Genomic DNA, 20,821 nt, shown 5'->3' on the forward strand with positions numbered 1-20,821 from the left:
GTGGTGACAGTGGTACTTATACCACAGGACTGCCATGCAGTTTACATACTTGTAAAGACTTCAAGGCAGTGCATGGCACATAGGAAGCACTCAAAAAATAAATAGCTACTTATTATGATGTTAATATTAAGATACCTTATTATCTGGACCAAACTACCTATTTTACAGACACAGAAACTGAAACCCAGAAAGATCAACCAAACTGCATAAACAAAGTGACAGAGCCAAGACTAGACTCTAAAGCATCCTGCCTTCTAGCAGTCTTATATTTAAGAAGATTTCTTGAAACAAAATAAATACCTTTAAAAATACAACAGGACCTGAAAAAAACATTGTGGGAAGGAGGGGAGAACGATTCATTTTTCTGTTAACCAAAAAAGGATTACATTAAAATTTTTCTTTACCTGATGCCAATCCTGTTAGTGTTACTACTAGCCATCCTGACCATGCATCATATAAACTTTTTGTCATTTCCCATGCTGATTCTTTCTTTTTGCTGTTGATCTGAAATTAGAAATGTTTATGCTTCATTTTTCAAACTATGAACAGAAGCCACAATTCTAGAATTTAACAATTTTTTTTTTCAGTTACTATACACGAGATAGTAATCTATAAACTAAATCATGGAAAAGGGGAGTTTGGGGCAGAATCACTACGTCAGACAGTTGTTACACCTGTAAACCAGATGATAAACATCTATCCAGAGATCTGCATTTTTAACAAAAACCTCAGGATCTAAGAGCAAGGGGTCCATAAACCACACAGAGTCTGGCCTACACTGTTTTAAACTGAATCAAATTTAGCTGATACATAACTTTTATATCACCAGAAATAAGACATTATGGCTTGAAATGTTTGTCATTTCCTAACCACTTTCTGGTTCTAGCAATTAAGTGGATTATAATGTTCTTTAAAACAAAAGTTAATAACAGTATTATGCCCATAAGTACAGTATAGAATCATCATGTGACTAAAGGGCCTGCCAAAATTTACAGGCCTGTAAATACGCAGGTATGCAGAACTCTAATCCCATTCGTAGGGTCCAGAGGCTCTCTTCTATCACTGTGTAAGGCAAAGGTGTCCTCTACTGAATACAGTGAAGGAAGTGTGATTAGCAGGATAGGAATAGATTTGATTTCCAGATCTCACTAGACTAAAACACAAGAAGGCAACTTTTCTTCTCTTAGTAAGAAAGTACTTTTAAACCTATCCCTAACTAGCCCAAACCTCTTCCATTCTATTACGGTTGTTTAAAAAGCCATATCCTTGGGCTGCCTGGTTGGCTCAGTCAGATAAGCATCTGCTTCAGGCTTGGGTCATGATCCCAGGGTCCTAGAATAGAGCTCCACATTGGCTCCCTGCTCCTTGGGTGGTCTGCTTCTCCTTCTCCCCTTGCCTGTGCACTTTCTCTCCATCAAATAAATAAATAAAATCTTGAAAAAATATAAATAAATAAATAAACAAAAGCCCATATTCTCAGTCTAGGACTTCAGTGCTCAAATCATCTCACAGTACAGCTACAGCTGGAATTCAAAAATCTGGTCTATTTCCTCACTTAAAAGGCTCACTTAAGTTCTGCGATGAATAAGGCAATTTTATACCTTCTATACTATAAGCAACTAATCACAGATACTAAGCATCCTTTACACTCTGAAGGTAGGTTCATTTCTTTCAAAAATAATCATTTAAACCCCATGTTGCTTTATCTCAGTAACTGTAATGTTTCATATAACATGAGTTAAAAATTTGGTGATTATCTAAACGTTCATCAATACTGCACTGGTTAAGTAAACTGCAGTATATGCAAAAAAAAATTCTGCACTCACTAAAAAAGAAAGAGACAGATCCAGTGTTATGAGGGGAGAAAAGCAAAGGTGGATAGAACTGTGTACAGTACACTACCATCCTTCTAAGAAAAAATAAGCATATAAATATACGGACTTTTTTTTAAAATAAAGGGATAAACCATATAGTTTTAAAAGTAAATCATCATTTTAAGAGGCTGGCAACAGGTTAGAACAGAAACGAGAGTTTAAAACGAAGTAGTTTGTATGTGTGACCTTAATGGGATAAATGCTGAGAACAAAAACTATTGGGAAAAGAAAGAAAACACTAAAACTTTTCAGTAAGCACATCAATGGGGATAGCATTGGTAAATAATCTGAAACTGTTGTGCGTGTACTGTGAAGTAAATCATATGATTATACATGTGATGTTGAGATTTTTGGCATGACTGAAAGATGGTACAGATTTAGGAACTAGAGACTAAATAAAAGCCCTTTAGTACTGAATTTAAATTAGAAAGTTCCCATAAACTTATGAGGCCAGAAAACAATGGCCAACCCAAAGGCAAGAAGTACGTCTAGTGTCCACACTGCCTATAAATCATCTTACTTCCAAGGAACCAGGGCTCCTTGGAGAAGTGGCTGACTCCAGATATGGTGCAGGAAATGTATAAGATGAGCAAGGATCATCTTGTTTTCCTAGAATACGCCAGAGTCTACTAAGGATGAGTCAAAGGACACAGGCACCAATCCAGGTCTCTTCTAGTCAAAAATGGAATAACACAGGCATCAGAAAAGATAATAATGGGGATGATTAAAATATATCAAATATGTTCCAATCCATGAGTGCATGAAGATACAGAAACAGAAGTCAAACAAGCAAACCGAACTCTCACTGGTCAACTTTGAGGATACTAGGGAACCAGCTAACTTCAAACTTCCCCTTTTCTGTATAATCTGAACTTTACAGAACCCAAATAATTGAAGGTTCTCTTTACAGAAATTTTCATGCTAATAAATAAAGAAGGAATGACAATAAGATTACCGACATTTTGCAAAATACCGAAATAGTAGTATCTGAAATGATAAAATGTTGATTTACCTCAAAACTGGAGGTAGGAGGGGTATTAAGTCTAATAAGAAGTTTGGGGGAAAAAAGAATTATGTACTCATACACACTGACATATAAAGTTTTCTTTTAATGTAATGTTTTAAAAAACAGTAAAGGGGTGCCTGGGTGGCTCAGTCAGTTAAGCGTCTGTCTTTGGCTCAGGTCATGATCTCAGGATCCTGCAATGGAGTCCTGTGTCAGTCTTCCTGCTCAGCAGGGAACCTGTTTTTCCCTCTGCCTGCCACTCCCCCTGCTTGTGCTCTGTCAAATAAATAAATTAAATCTTTAAAATAAATAAATTAAATAAAAAACAGCAATAAGAACACCAATGTATAGAATTTCCCAGGTTTTGGGACGCCTGGGTGGCTCAGTTGGTTAAGCAGCTGCCTTCGGCTCAGGTCATGATCCCAGCATCCTGGGATAGAGTCTCCCACATCAGGCTCCTTGCTCGGCGGGGAGCCTGCTTCTCCCTCTGCCTCTGCCTGCCATTCTGTCTGCCTGTGCTCGCTCTCTCTCCCTCTCTCTGACAAATAAATAAAATATTAAAAAAAAAAAAAAAGAATTTCCCAGGTTTAAAAAAAAAATTTTTATGCATAGATCAAAGTACAGAAAATGGTATTTGACCTATCTAGAAAGAGACCTTTAATAAGACCAGCTAAAACACTGACTACTACATATTATTCTAAATGTTTCAGGATCTATAGACTACCTTCAAAATCAAAGAGAAAAAGTATATCATGGTATCTTTTAGTTTTAATTTGCTTTAGAACAATGATGAACATGATGTCTTACAGACACTTTCATACTACCTCACTTTGAAACACATTTAAACTCCAACCAGAGTATGTTAATGAGTTGTAAATGTATACAGTTCTCACTGCAACTGATTTATCTAACACTCATACAAGATGCAGGAGTTACAGTGCGCCTGCAATAGGCATATGGGATTAAAACACTGGTTCTTACAATGTGGTCACATACACTCTGAGGGTCCCTAAGACCTTCTCAAACAGGTCTTCAAGATCAAAACTATTTGCATTGTAATATTAAAACACGATGTGCCTATTTCACTGTGTTTACATTTTCACTGATAATGCAAAAGCAAACGCAAAACGGCTGCTCCCAAGCACAAATCAAGGCAGCAGCATCCAAACATACTGGTAGTCATCCTACTCTTCACTGCCACGTATCTCAGTAAAAAAACAAAGTAAGTAAACGCCAGTTTCACTTACGAATGACTTTGATGTAGTAGTAAAAGTTATTATGCTTCAGTCATTGAGTCTTGTTTAATTAGGTGCGATGACTTAGGTATATATAAAGCCTTTTGATGCATACTGAAGTGTGAGGTTATGCCTTGAGGAAAAGTATTTATGTGATTTACAAAATAAAGCTGATACCTGCACACGATATGCCATTTTCACTCGAAAGAAAGACACCAAACTATGGTTTTTCAGACTTGGGAATCTTACAGGCATCCTCCAAAAAACAAACCAAAGAAGTCTATCATTTCAAGTGAAATAAATATGTATTTATTTCTAGTGATAGAATTTGAGCTTTGAAGTAAAAACAATTTTGGAAAACTTGTATCTATCACTGTAAGGATGACAGATTCCCAATACTTAAAGACTTTTATAAAGAGATCAGTGTTGATATTAACAAATGCTGTTTTTTTAATATCATCTAATGAAAAGTGTCAATAGCTGAAAGAACTGCATAAAACTGAATATTTTCCAAATGATTACTGCATGATGTTACAAAATTATTCATTAGAGTTGAAGGTGAACTGATTTTACTGTAACAAAAGATAAAAAGTTCATTGTTAGAGTTTCTGATTACCCACTGGCAACTAATCTTTAAGAAACTACCACCTGTCAGTTTGGTTATAGAATCAAAGAATATCTACAATGATATAAAAAGGTTATTAAAATATTCCTAGATTTGGGACGCCTGGGTGGCTCAGTGGGTTAAGCCTCTGCCTTCGACTCAGGTCATGATCCCAGGGTCCTGGGATCAAGTCCCACATCGGGCTCCTTGCTCGGCAGGGAGCCTGCTTCTCCCTCTGCCTCTGCCTGCCTCTGTCTGCCTGTGCTCGCTCGCTCTCTCTCCTTCTGTCTGACAATTTAAAAAAATCTAAAAAAAAAAAAAAAAATTCCTAGATTTCCAACTACCCATCTATATGAGGTTGGATTTTCTTCATATATTTCAACCCAAATAACATACCACAACACACTGAAGGCAGAAGCAGATATTAAAATCTAGCAGTCTTTCATTAAACCAACAATAATGAGATTTTAAAAAATGTAACATATATCACTGCAATGATGACAGATTCCTTATTTATAAGGATCCTTATAAGAATGACACTTTTCATTATACAATATTAAAAAAATCATACTTGTTAGTATCAATCCTGATCGCTTTAGAAAAGTCTTTAAGTACTGGGAATCAGTCACTAAATATTTTTTTATTTTGGGAAACACAGTTATTTTTCATAAAAATACGTTTTCTTTTGCTTTTATAAAACTATGTTTTGATATTAATGTGTAATGGGGTTTTGTTACTTTTAAATAAATCAATGTTTTTTAATTTCTCAGTTTCTGTATCTAATATGGTAAATATCAATTAATATAACCACATAAACTAAATTCCCTAGGCATCCTCAATAACTGTTTAGAGTTTTGAGTTTAATAGTGTTCCTAATGAATGGATAAAAAGAATACAGTATATATATGCAATGGAATACTACTCAACCATCAAAAAAAATGAAATTTTGTCATTTGCAACAACATGGATGGAAATAGAGGGTATTATGCTAAGCAAAATAAATCACAGAAAAACAGTTATAATATGATTTCACTCATATATGGAATTTAAGAAACAAAACAGAGTAGTAAAGAGGAAGGGAGGGAAAAATAAAACAAGATGTAATCAGAGAGGGAGACAAACCATAAGAGACTCTTAACCATAGGAAACTAACAGGGTTGCTGAAGGGGAGGAGGGTCGGGGTATCAGGTAACAGAGTGATGGGCATTAAAAAGGGCATGTGATGTAATGAGCACTGTGTACATACAACTGATGAATCACTGAACTCTACCTCTAAAACTTATAATCACTATGTTAATTAACTGAATTTAAATTAAAAAAATAAATCTAAAAAATAAGTATTCTCAGATGATAAAATAAAACAAAAATGTGTTCTAAGATAAAAAACTTGGAAAACTTTGAAAATCACCACTGGATTGTATCTTCAAAAAGGTAAATACTGACTGATGAATCTCAGGGGTTATACTCGTCATAAACAAAATAATCTAATTCTAATTTATGTATCTAATGTATACATGTATACATTAATATGAAAGGTTTTAACTAATTTTACAAGCAGTTATTTTCATTTATAAGTAAATTTCAGACCTCAAAGTTATAACAAGTCTTTTGGAATTTGGAATTTTATTTTTCAAAGAGAGTTTTTTTCTTTTATTTTTGGATTACATCAGTAAGTCACAACTCACAAGTGGCACTTTTAAGCCATTCTTCTTTTAACGTTTTTTATTTAATGGATAAAATACAAATAAACCTTTAAATTTTTCATTTTTTTTAATTTAGCAGAAATTTATCTATTTCTTTTTTTGATGTTACAAATGGAATAGCTGATTTCTGAAGAAATTTTAGCTCAACTCTTTTTATCCCAAGATATATCTGAAATATACATTTGCTATAAAACCACTGGAAATATTATTACAATGTAAGTAATTCTTATTTTTAAATTAGTGATTCATTATAAAACTTGAATATGCCCTTTACAGGACTCAATCTGAGAAATCCCAGCATTTAAAACTGAGAAAGGAGGGTGCCTGGGTGGTTCAGTCAATTAAGCATCTGCCTTCAGTTCAGCTCATGATCCTAGGGTCCTGGGACTGAGTTCGCATCAGGTTCCCTGCTCATTGGTGAGCCTGCTTCTCCCTCTCCCTTTCCACCCCTGCTCATGTTCTCTCTCTCTCTCTCTCAAAACTAAATTTAAAAAAACAAACAAACAAAAAAAACCACTTTAAAAACAAATAAATAAAACTGAGAAAGGATATGAAAGAAAACAGTAAAATCCCACGAAGCTATCTCTCCAATATGCTTCTTCTTTTGTAATAATGGGAATTACATAACAACTTTCCTCCTTTACTGTAGCTGCTGTGCTGCTCAAAGACAAAAATCGTGCTGACTCTATACCTCAATCTTCCTCCCCAACTCACATATTGTGTTTTCCTGGTCCTTCCTTTTTTGAACTAGTTTACTTTTTTTTAATTTTAAGCTACCTCAAGTCCTTTCCAGAGGTATAAACAAACTTTTTAAAAAAATTACATAGAGAGAGGAAAAAAAACATGTATTACTCATAAAATGTAGAAATTTACTTAAATGTACTTTAATGCATGATATATATTTTGGTAGCCTGAGATCATTGGCAAAAATATATTATTAAATTATCTGGTTATACACTACACTATAAATTACTGAAAACACTTACCCGTCTATGCCTTTCTCTGTCTTTACATTTCTCTCGCACCCAGTCAATAGTATGGAAATCATCATATGTACCAACACCTGGAATTGGTTCATCCAAAAGATCCAGCAAGTGTGTAGAACTGTTAATGCTGCCTCCATTTGTCATTGTATAATGAGTTCCTACAAAGCAAAAAAAGAACAGTATGTTTTATGAGAGACAATGGTGAACTATGTAACCTTCTTAATAGTTTACTAGTAATTCATAAAGAAATAGTATCACTTGAAATGTAGTAAAACAGAGGAAGGAAAACATCAAGAAAAGTCATCCAAAACTTTGAAATAAGGCTAAAGACCACAGCATGTCCTTACAAACGTATACTACAGTATCAAAAATAAGCCTGCCTAGTAGTCATCTTTTGCTCTGAGGCAGAAGACTTTGATTTATTATTTTCTATGGATTAGGACATTGACTCTGTAAAGTTAGATAATAACTTAGAGAAGACTGATAAATTGAAAATTATTGTTTTCATCCAGCAAAAATGTAATTCAATTTCATTTAGTAGAAAAGATAATACTTAAGAGTTCTAGTATTAGGGTTTTTGGTTTTGCTCTGTAAGAAAATTTCTCACCGATACTTCATCATCTCACACATTCTCTTCTAAGTCATCTTTGTCATCAAGCTAGTTTCCTTACTAGTAGTAAATAAATCTTTGACACATGTTCACTATATACTTTTAAGAGACTTAATACCAGGAAGGACACAAAAAAGACTTAAATTTTAAAAGCTCAACCCAATACAAATGGCTCTTAAATTTAAAAAGTTCAATCCAACACAAAAAAGAGAAATACAAATCAAACCTACAATATCATTTTCCTCTATCAGACTGGTAAAGATTAAACAGGTGACTAAGGCACTGAGTTAGCAAAGTTATGGGGAAAGAACGCTTGCCACAAAATTATTAGTTTAAGTATAAACTGGTATAACCCCTCTGGAAAGTCAAAGCTACCAAAATTTAAATACACAGATGCTCTCAAACCCAGCAAAGTCCACTTCCAAAAAAAATTTTTTTGCAGTTACACTTGCATAAATCCCTAAGTTATACACAGTGTGGTAAAACATCTCACTGTGTGCTCTAGAAGGAAAACAAAAACAAATTAATGCCAAAGTGCTCATAATCCAAAAGAAGGGTCAAAAAAAGAGCCAGAAGTAAATACTTTGGAGGCCACATAGTCACAACAACACAACTCTGCCACAGTAGCACAAAAGAAATCACAGATAATATATAATAAGTGGGTATGGTTGTGTTTTAGTAATACTTTACAAAACAGGTGAAGAGCAGCATTTGGCCCAACCACTGATCTAAAGTCTCTACAGCACAAACTAAACTCAACTGAAGACATTTACTAGGAATTTTGTACTTAATGGCACTCTTCTAGATAGTATAGGAGATACAAAGGTAATAAAAACATTGTCCCTGACTCAATATAATACGGAATATTATAAACAAACTTAATGTCTATTTACTTCTACCAGGTAGAACAGGGTTCTCCCTTCCCTTCCTATCTGATATATTTGCCTTGGAAATATTTGCCAGAAGAATAGTATATTGATCTCAGTGTTCTGGCAGATGTACTCCAGGAATGAATAATGTATCATTCTTGGCTGAGGGTTTAAAAGCTCAATCCCTGCAACAGCCCATGTTGATTTACATAAAACAACCTTATGCGTTTTTACACTAGCTCTTTCTTCCTCTCTCTATCCTGATTTTATTCAGCAATTTCCACTCGGTAAAAGCTGGCTGAAAGGCCACAAATTTTCTTAAGGAAAAAAACTACTGGAGAATGAACATAATGAGTATTTATAATGTCTGGACAAATTTGAGAATCTCGGACTCTGCTTTCTATACAATAATAAAATTGGTAATTTAAAACATGTTTTTGGAAGGACGTATCAAAAGCTTCAATGGTCTTCTGATATGATGACATCACTTCTGGCCAAAAATGCATAAACTGAATCTTAAAAGGAAAAACAAACACAAGTTGAGGAAAATTCTATAAAATAAATGGCTTACATTCTTCAAAAAATGTCAGTCATGAAAGACAAAGAATGACTGAGGAACTGTTCTAGATTAAAGGAGAAATGACATGACAACTAAACGTAACTTGCTTCTAGATTATTAGAATGTGGACAAGGAAAAAAAGGGTTTTTTTTTTGTTTACATTAAAGCACAGAGTAAAGTAACTGGAAAATTTGTGAACAGTCTCTAAATCAGATAATGGCACATATCAATATCAATCTTCTGATTTTGAAAACTGTACTGTGGCTATTTATTAGGGAATATTCATTCATAAGGAAATACACACTTAAGTATTTACACACACAAACACATTATGTGATGTATTATACATACACACACACACACACAAAACAGTATGTGTTACATAGCAAATAGCACATAGAACAGTGAGAAAAAGAGTAAGAGAAAATAAACAAATGTGGTAAAATGTTAACATTTCAGAAATCTGGGTGAAAGGTATAAAGGATTCTTTTCACTATTTTTCAACATCTCTAAGACTGAAATTTTAAAAAAAATGTTTTTTAAAAGTCTACTATGATATATTTTGAAAACTTCCAACTCCCCCCACCCCATGTTGCCTTTATTTGGGTAGAGTTAAAGAAACATGGACTGCTGATCTTAATTGTTCTTCTATTCAAAATATAAAAAAGCAAAATTTCTATACCACTTAACATATATCCACACAATACATCAGCAGCCCCACAATAAGAATTGTCAAGTTGTTGCACCACAAAGATGATAAACAAATGAAGCATATATTACTCCAAGACATAAAGCAGAAGTAAAAAAGTAGATACTCATTTTCATGAGGTAACAAAAGATAGAGCAATACAATTAACAATATTTACATTAACTATGGGTCTTGTCTTTAATGATTTTCTAAAAGTTACTCAGCAGAAACTACTCTGACATCTAACTTACAAAACAATGAAGCAATTCAAAATATCTGAAAACCAGAAATTAAGGATTCAAACTTTTTAAACCAGAGGACCCTATGAACCAATATTTTGTGCTTTGGGGTTTTTAGGTTTTGTCCCTTACAACTTCTGGGACTGCTACAGGACATGTTAGCATGGGATTTAGCCAGAACAACTTTTGTCCCCAACAGACTGTTTGTAGGTCGGTCTGTCCCTTTATCCCTATTTGCTTCTACATACAGAGCAATGGTGTTTAAAAAAAGCATATTCTAGGGCCCCTGGGTGGCTCAGTGGGTTAAAGCCTCCACCTTCGGCTCAGGTCATGATCCCAGGGTCCTGGGATCAAGCCCCACATCAGGCTCTCTGCTCAGCGGGGAGCCTGCTTCCTCTTCTCTCTCTCTGCCTGCTTCTCCACCTACTTGTGATCTCTGTCAAATAAATAAATAAAATCTTTTTTAAAAAAATCCACAAATCAATGTGACGTACATTAACAAAATGGATAAAAATCACATGAGCATCTCAATAGACGCAACAGATGCAGAAAAAGCATTTGACAAAATCCAACATTTGTTTATGATAAAAGCTCTCAACAGAGTGGGTACAGAGGGAACATACTACAATATAATGAAGACGAGATAGGACAAAACTACAGCTAACATTATACTTAATGGTAAAAAGCCAAAAGCTTTTCCACTAAGATCAGAGGCAAGAGCACTCTCACTATTTTTATTCAACAAGTACTGGAAGACCAAAGGCATTCAGATCAGTAAGGAAGATGTAAAACTGTTGTTATTTGTAGGTGATATAATACCATACACAGAAACCCCTAAAGACACCATCAAGAAACTATTAGAATAAATGAATTCAGTAAAGTTGCAGGATAAATAATCAATACAGAGAAATCTGTTGCATTTCTATACACTAATAAAAAACTAGCAGAAAAAAATTAAGAAAGCAATCCTATTCACAATGGCATCTAAAAAACAAACAAACAAACACACACCTAGGAATAAATTTAACCAAGGAAGTGAAACACCGGTATTCTGAAAACCAAAAGACGCTGAAGAAAGAAACTGAAGACAACACAAATATATGGAAAGATATACCATGCTCATGGATTGGAAGACTTAATACTGTCAAATTGTCCATACTATCCAAAGCAATCTACATTTTCAAAAGCAATCCCTACTAAAAATAACAATAATATTTTTCACAGAAGTAGAACAAATAATCCTAAAGTTTGCATGGAACCACAAAAGACCACAGACAGTCAAAGCCATCTTAAGAAAACAACAAAGCTGGAGGTATCATAATCCCAGATTTTAAATGTTCTACAAAGGTACAGTAATTAAAATAGTAACATACTGGCACAAAAAAGGACACAGAGATCAATGGAATAGAACAGAGAGCCCAAAAACAAACCCACACTTATATGATCAAATAATCTACAACAAAGGAGGCAAGAAAACCTGATGGGGAAAGAACAGTCTCCCAACAAATGATGTTGGGGAAACTGGAAAGCTACATGCAAAACAATGAAACTGGACCTCTTTCATACATCATACACAAAAATAAACTCAAAATGGATTAAGGATCTAAATGTGAGACCAGGAACCATAATGCTCTTAAAACAAGAAAAAAGAAACAAACACAAAAACCCATAGGCAGTGAACTCTTGGACATCAGCCTTAGCAATATTTTTTGAGATCTGCCTCCACAAACAAGAGAAATGAAACAAAAAGTGAACAACAAGAACTACAGCAAACTGAAAAGCTTTTGCACCATGAAGGAAACCACCAACAAAATGAAAAGGCAACTTACTGAATGGGAGAAGATATTTGCAAATGGTATATCTCATAAGGCATTAATATCCAAATTATATAAAGAACACCCCCCAAAAAATCCAATTAAAACACAGGCAGAGATTAAAAAAAAATGAAATCTTGCCATTTGCAACGACATGGATGGAACTAGAGGGTATTATGCTGAGCAAAGTAAGTCAATCAGAGAAAGACAATTATCAAATGATGTCCCTGATATGAGAAGTTGAGAGGCAATGTGGGGGGTTTGGGGAGTAGGAAAGGAATAAATGAAACAAGATGGGATCAGGAGGGAGACAAACCATAAGAGACCCTTAATCTCACAAAACAAACTGAGGGTTGCTGAGGGGAGGGGGAGTAGGGAGAGGGTGGTTGGGTTATGGACACTGGGGAAGGTATGTGCTATGATGAGTGCTGTGAAGTGTGTAAACCTGGTGAATCACAGACCTGGACCCCTGGGGCTAATAATACACTATATGTTAATAAAAAATAAAATTAAAAAACCACAGGCAGAGGACCTAAATCAACATTTTTCCAAAGAAGACATCCAGATGGCCAAGAGACACATGAAAGGAAACTCAATATCACTCATCATCAGGGAAACACAAATCAAAACCATAGTGAGGTATAACCTCATACCTGTCAGATGACTAGTATCAAGGAGATAAAATTTAGTAACAGATGTGGTGAAGATGTAGAAAAAAGGGAAACTTCATGCACTGTTGGAATGCAACTGGTAGAGCCACTATGGAAAACATTATGAAGGATCCTCAAAAACGTAAAAACAGAAAAACTATATGACCCAATAATTTCAATTCTGGGTATTTACCTAAAGAAAATGAAAATACTAATCAGAAAAAATAAATGCACCCTTATGTTTACTGCAGCATTACATATAACAGCTAAGATATGGAAGTAACCTAAGTGTCCATAGATAGGTGAATGGATAAAGGAATTTTAGTATCTATACATAATGGAATATTATTCATCTATTATGAAAAAGAATGAGGTATTATCATCTCCAACAACATGGATGGACCTAGAAGGTATTACACTATCCGAAATAAGGAAAGGAAAGAAAAGGAGAAAGGAAAAAGGAAAGAAATGGAAAGGAAGAAAGAAGGAGGGAAAGAAAAGAAAAGAGAGAAAAGAAAAAGAAATAACATATGATTTCACTTATACGTAGAATCTAAATCCCAAAGCAAACAAAAAACTGAAACAGACTCAAAATATACAAAACTGGTCACTGCCAAAGGAGAAGGGGGTGGGGGGTGGATAAAATAGTGAAGGGATTAAGAGAAACAAACCACCATTTATAAAATAAGTCATGGAGAACGAAAATACAGCATAGGGAATAGAGTCAATACTATTGTAATAATAACAAATAAGATATTGTACAGGATGAGTATAACTTTTCATATATGCGCTTTTCTGTATGATCTTTTATTCCATATTGTCTTTTAACTGTGTATTTGAAAACTTAAAAAGAAATTCTACCAAAGAATTAATATCATACTCAATGTCATACTCAATGACATTTATAGAAAACTTAATTTAGCAATATTGGAAAAATTAATTAATAAAATCTATTATTATAAAAGGAGTGCTATATAAAATTCAAGATCAGCTGGCTATTTTAAAAAATTCAAACTTTTATTTCAGTATGTTTGACATTTCATATATTTCTTTTATAGTTTGTTCTGCCAAACATGGAAATCTGAGTAATATGAAGAAGGAGAAAAGGAAAAACTTTCTATCCTACTCTAAACTGGGTAGGGAACATTCATTTTTGAGAGAATCATAGAAGTGCCTACATACCCCACATCTGGAGTAATTTTAAAGGTATAATGTGTCCTAACAATTACAATATTTTAAAAATATTCCTAATGTATCATTTCTTTGTATATAGTTCACTGCAACCTAGATTCGTCTAAAGTTTAACTTACATATATTAAAATGAGATAAATACAAATTATTTATGTGTGTTAATAAAATGCAGTACAAGTTATCCAGCTTCACCTCGCAACTTCATCTTATGCATGAATGAAGCATGTATCTTGTAGGTAATGCCACAAGCACAAATTTAAATACATACATACATGAGTATGTGCATAAACTAGATCTCTCTCTTTCCTAAAATAATACTTCAGGGGTTGGTTAATTAGAAAATTATTATACGAATTTCCTAAAGCTGATATCTGAAAGGGAAATCTATAAGACAAAGAGGTTTATGGGATGAAATAAAGGTGGTCAGGCCATACTTCCCTGAGTATGCCTTTCTTTGTCCTCAGTAAACGCTGTCCTTATAGTTGTACTCTATTAACACAAAATGACATGAGTTAGCCTGGCCTTCCCATTTCTCAAGGCGCATACAGCTTGCATTTACTTATCTGTGAAGAGAGCGGTAGAGGTGTACCAGAATACCTTTTGAAAATACTGATCAAGGTTCCTTACCCAACACTACTTCCTTGTCCTCTCCACACATTTTTCTTCTACCAGTTATTGAGGCAATTATTGCCGAAGGAAAAGAAATACACAACAGAGCACAGAAAACAAGAGTCATTACTTTGGCTTCTGAGTTTCAAATTTAGGCTTTTAAAATCAATAGAAAGGCAAAATTTTAAAAGCCAGTATCTTTGAGTTTAAGTGTTAGGTTTCCAGGTTTCAAAAGCTTTAAGTAAGAAAAGGTTTGAGTTTCTGCAGTAAGACATGGATTGAAAAAAGAACAGATGAAGAACCAATCCTTACATGACTACATGAGGTTTGCTGGGGAGGCAAGGAGAGGAACTGAGTAAACAGAAGTTATAATAGTTAAACTGGCAACTGGCTTCAGTCTTTAACATTTTCCTATAACAAAAAAATATAGATGAAATACTAGCCACACTTATTTACAAGCTCTTCATTACCGTGCATACTTTCTAAAAACTATCTCATATCATTAAGTGCATATGCACATCATTTTCAATGTACTTCAGATTAACAGCTGTGACATACTGCAATTTAAACCTCCAGGTTAGTTTGCTTTACAAACAGTATATGCAATGAACTTTTGTGAGCTTAATTAGTCACTCTCTTTCCCAATTTTTAAATTTTTAACTTTTTTCTTGTTCTTAACATTTTTTTCTCAGACGTGCCCAGATATTGAGTATCAATAACCAGATATATCTCCAAGCTTAAAATAACCACATTAACCAGGAGCTGTCCTCAGATTAGGATTTTTCTTTGTATAATGGTCCCTTATTGTTTCTACCCACGTAGAAACCCCTTCCTTTTCTTTATGTAACAGAACCCAATTTTTTTAGGAACTCTCTATCCCTTATTTCATATAGTCTTGGTGAGAGCATCAATCAAGGTGTCCTCCCCTCCCCAGCTAAGAAAAAGGCACATGATCCAAGGCAGACTGATAAAACTATCTCTTGGAAATGTAAGTCTTGAGCACTGTGATACAAAGACACTGGGGGTCTATTAATTTCAATGACTTCACTTCCAAAGGATAGGACAGCTGCTGCTACTTGGATTATAAGAAAGTACAATCTAAGGTACTAGTCCCCCTCCACCCCCAAATAAATAAATTAATTAATTAAAGTAACAGTTTCTGAATTTAAGAAAAAAATTGAAAAACGTTTCTGGAGGTCTGACTACCAGATGCCAATGAATACCCTTCTACTGCGTAATGGCTGGAGGAATGATAGGGAGACTAGAAAAAAGACTGCCTTCTTTGCAGAGTGACCTAGTAGAGAAATTCCATTACCTTAATGCCCTTGGAGCAAAGTCATATTCCAGCTCTGCCACCTATTAGCTATGTAACTATACCCTGCACAAGTTACTTACTAACCTCTTGGAGGTGACTGGGTTTTTTCACCCACTTTTAGAGTACGATGTGTAAACTGGAAATAAATCATGTAAAATATCTAATACTAAGTCTGATAAACAGGAAATCAACAAACACGAGTTACTGTTTCTACTCAAATATTCTGGTATTCAAAACTTTACCAGGCTGCATTATATTATTCATATGGCATTATTTTTAACCCAGAAGACTGACAAAATGACAATGAAGAGGGAGGAAAATGTCTTACAAATTTGAACAATGAGCTCTTCTACAATTGTATACTAATCTAAAATCCTATAGATTTTTCAGTAAATAATTTAACTAATTACGGCCAGCTTGTATGGACATAGAAACACATTTCTAAAATCTATGGTCAATAACCAATCTTTCTATGAAATGGATATTTTGCAATTCAAATATTATCAACAATATTTCCATAGTTCAAGTATCACCAACACTAAAACAGCTCAGTAGGCAGGAAAAATTATCCAATCAATGAGCTGTTAACTGAGTTGCAGTTTTCTTGCAAAAATAAAACTATTTTTTAAAATTTTTTTGAAGATTTTATTTCTCCTGTATATGTCTTCTTTTTTATTTTTATTTTTTGAAGATTTCATTTCTTCTGCACAAGCAGGGAAAGAAGCAGGAAGAGGGAGAGGGAGAAATAGACTCCCAGCTGAGCAGGAAGCCCAATGCAGGACTTGATCCCAGGACTCTGGGATCATGACCTAAACCTAAAACAGCTGAGCCACCAAGGTGTCCTGCAAAAATAAATTTATTGATAAGAGAACTTTGTCTTGTTTATTTTTTCCCCAGATGCAAAACTTTTTATCTCTTCTACCACCCCCATTCCCTAACAACTACTAACCTACTTTCTGCCTATATGGATTTGCCTATTTGCCATTTTATATAAATGGAATCACAGTTTTATGTATTGGGGTTCTTTTAGTTATCATAATGTTTTCAAGGTTCATGCATGTTGCAGCATGTATCAGTACTTTATTACTTGTTATGAGTGAATATTATACTTATGAATATTCTGCATTTTATTTATCCATTCATCCACTGATGGACATTTAGATTGTTTCTTCCTTTTTGGCTATTATGAAAAATGCTTCTATAAAGTTATCTACAAAAAATTCATACATACCTATGTAAACAAAAATTCATTTACTGGTATCAGTAATCTAAACAAACAAAAAAAACAAGTTGGTCTTTAATAAATAATGCTGGTACAACTGGCTATCTACATGCAAAAGAAAAAAGCTAGACCTGTACCTCATACTACCATAAAATTAACTCCAAATGGATCATAGATATAAACTTAAGGGCTAACTAAAACTATAAAACTCTTAAAACAGAGTAAATGCTTATGACCTTGGGTTAGGCAGTGGTTTTGCAAAAATAACACCAAAGCACAAGTGACAAAAGAGGTAACAGATAACACTAGACTACATCAAAATTTTTAAAAAATCTTTCATACCTAGAAGCCAGACACAGTTATCTGGTATCTAACAACAATAAAACAATATCTACACTGTTCTTGGCACTTGGCCCACCGGATATTGTTCTTGGCACTTTACATATATTAGCTTATTTAATTTTCACAACAAACCCATGAAATAAGCATTACTCCATTTCATAAATCAGAAAAACAAAACACAGAGAGTTAAGGTTATATATCTACAAAGTAGTTAACAGAGATTCACATTCAAGCAATTTCATTCCAAAGGCATTTCTTAGCACTACGGAATACTGACTAAAAAGTAATTTCATAGTTAGTTTGTCTGCCTGTATATACATATATGATATGTGGACACTCTTCTCCCCTAGTAAGTTAAGAACCCTTAAGAAGTGTCTTCTCCCAAACACTTGTGCACGTGCACTTAGCTTTTAGACGATTAATGCAATCCTACCCTTCACCGTTATCATCCTTCTTTGCCTTTGGTTCCAGAGCACTTGTCCTATATTATTTAAAATGCTACACTGAAAAACTGTTTCAACAATAGTCATGGGCACTGCTTTGTTACCAGCACTCATGTCCCTGTGTTTTAACAGGGGTCTAATGAAAATAACACACCCCACTCTCGTTGTCAGGTCATTCCGTGGGCCATAAGAAGCCTACCTTATCCCAGGGAGAGCTAACTGCCCCTCCAGGTGTATACTTAGAAACTGTTTTTCAAACTTTTGTGATTGTGGCCCATAGCAAGAAACATTTCTCACTGACATGAGAAAAGCATACAGATATGTACCTAAGTAAAACCAATGCTTAGGATACTTATTTTGGCAAATAAGTCATATTTTACTATGTCCTTTCTCTTTTTTTGATACTAGTCACAACCCAGTTGATTTCATGACCAACATGTTAAAATCTGCAACTTAACAAACACTGAACTAAAAAATAGACATTAATAAAATGATCTGCTTTTCCACAGAAAACTTTATATTTATTAAATATTTGTTAAACTGAACTGAAAAAAAAAGTACCTGCTATGCCTTAAACTAAGTTTTTTAGTGAATTTCATAGTCACATGTGTTCAGTAGCCTAAGTCTTTACTCCAAGGGGAACAGCCAAATAATAGGCTGGGATGAAAAAGTACATATACATTTATTCACTAAGACTAGAACTTATTATGTCTAGTGTCCATCTCAAAAGATGTGGGAGATGTGATCCCTGGCATTTAAAGTCATAATGCAGGGATGCCTGGGTGGCTCAGTCATTAAGCGTCTGCCTTCGGCTCAGGTCATGATCCCAGGGTCCTGGGATTGAGCCCCGCATCAAGCTCCGCATCGAGCCCCACATCGGGCTCCCTGCTCAGCGGGAAGCCTGTTTCTCCCTCTCCCACTCCTTCTGCTTTTATTCCCTCTCTTGTTGTGTCTCTCTCTGTCAAATAAATAAATAAAAATCTTTTAAAAAAAAGTCATAATGCAGACTACTGTCCTATCATTCACACAATATATACACTTTTTTTTAATTATGAAGAAAGGCAGAAATCCAAAATTCTACATATTCTGAGTACCCAGTTTCTTCCGTATATTAAGAACAGGAAGTCTAGTCCCCGTTGTGTTTTTTTTTTCTTGCCTCTGTGACCTTAGTGATAAGAAATGGTCATCCTCTTGAGGGAGGAGAAAGTAAATGTAAGTTGATAGTGGAAGTTCCAGAATGTTAGCAGACTCCCAAATGAAAGATTAAAAAGGTTAACGGCAAGTACAGAGCTAAGTGCATAGTAGGTTGTCAATCAAATGTCCACTGGATAAATGAATAAAGTATATGCTCTTGAAACTTGTTCTGCCACCCACACTCATATTTAACTAGGACTTAAGTTGTAAAGTCTTGGTCATTAAAGCCAAATTCCGAAGAAGTTCACCAAAGATACACACCAGTCAGTAGCAATGCTGAGTCCATTACTCAATTCACTGTTTTCTTCTCTGTTCCATTGCCACCCCAAACTAAAAAGCCTACATCCTAAGGCAGAGATGATAAAGTGGGTAGTAAGACACCTGTATAATTGGAAACAAATTCCATTTTCATTTATTATCGCTGAATGTAAGATAATCTGTGTATTACATGAATAAAAGACTTATAAAATTGGCTTTCTTAAGTGGCAAGGGAAATAAAGAATAGAAACAAAATCTTTTTTATTTAATTAAGGTTGTAATGGACTCCAAAAATTTACAAATTAAACATATGTTTATTTAAAAACAAAACCAAACTTTAAAATATAACTTAAGCCACCAGTCTCCTGTGGCTTTGTGTAGACACAAAGCAGAGACCTTAATGCCAGAAAAATAGCCAAAATTACAAAATTACTCTGCATGGCAGGAGATCTGCTCACATTTTGAAATCTTGATACACAAAGCATTTCTGACTTAACAAGCAGTGAGATATAAAATTAATCATAGTAAAATGTCAGTTATTTTTAGAAAATAGAGCTAGAGATAGTAATGTAATATGAACCAGATTTTATTGAAGATTTTAAATCCAGATACCATGAGCAAAATAAATTTAAATACAGGCTTTGTTTTTATACTATTGTTTTAGACTACAAAGAGTTTCTGACATCAAATAAAGAATATTTGTTCTTTTAATTTTACAGATACTTAGATGAATAAATTTATAAGAAGAGAATTAATTTTCTAGTTGGCTAAAAGAGGTAATGGAAGTACAGTAAGGACCTGGATCCTAAAATCATTTTACAAAGAGCCTAGAGAATGACCCTTTGGCAGTAAAAATATCACCTAATACCTGGATTTCCAAAATAATGTGCCAGAAAATGCTAACTAATGATATTTTGGAGGAAATAAAAATGAAAAACTCACCTATTATAATAGTAACAAAAAAGCTTTACTCAAATACATTTCTGAGCTAATGAATATCACGAAATGACTTCAGGGAGAAAATTAAGACTCCAAACATTTATTTCAATAGGAAGTCCCCACGTTTTGTGCTTTAAGACCATCACATGTCTGGCATTCAATCTCCTCTAGAATCCAGCACTTTTCTGCCTACCTATACTGCCTCCCTTAACTGACCTGCTGATAAAAACTAATCAGGAAACAACATAACTACGCATTTACTCCCATCAGAGCATTTATTCATTCTATCCTTTCTACCAGGAATGTCCTATCAAATTCCCTTGTGTACTTAAGCACTTGGGACTACTATGATAGATCGCACTTGTCAAAAGGAGGCTGATATCTTCCTCCCCTAAAATCCCACAGACCATGCACTCTATACCAATCCCCAGAAATTGATTAATTTCCATGGGCTTTGGCTTTTTTTGTTTT

The 20,821-nt window shown here is 34.4% G+C and overlaps 1 protein-coding gene across 6 annotated transcripts in view; it reads right to left on the reverse strand.

Annotated features, from left to right (window-relative positions):
• The window catches only part of CLCN3 (chloride voltage-gated channel 3), a 94,804-nt gene that overhangs the window by 31,839 nt on the left and 42,144 nt on the right, over positions 1-20,821 (reverse strand). For 5 of the 6 annotated variants that reach the window (XM_032332568.1, XM_032332571.1, XM_032332573.1 and 2 more), the window contains 2 exons: positions 7,409-7,566; positions 405-504 (listed from right to left, as the gene is read on the reverse strand). In XM_032332568.1, coding sequence (XP_032188459.1) covers positions 405-504; positions 7,409-7,566 — 258 coding nt within the window. Of the gene's footprint in view, positions 1-404; positions 505-7,408; positions 7,567-14,466; positions 14,491-20,821 lie in introns of those variants that run through there. The other variant, XM_032332574.1, reaches the window with a different exon arrangement.

This window comes from Mustela erminea, chromosome 2 (genome assembly GCF_009829155.1).
Source record: "Mustela erminea isolate mMusErm1 chromosome 2, mMusErm1.Pri, whole genome shotgun sequence".
NCBI lineage: Eukaryota > Metazoa > Chordata > Mammalia > Carnivora > Mustelidae > Mustela > Mustela erminea.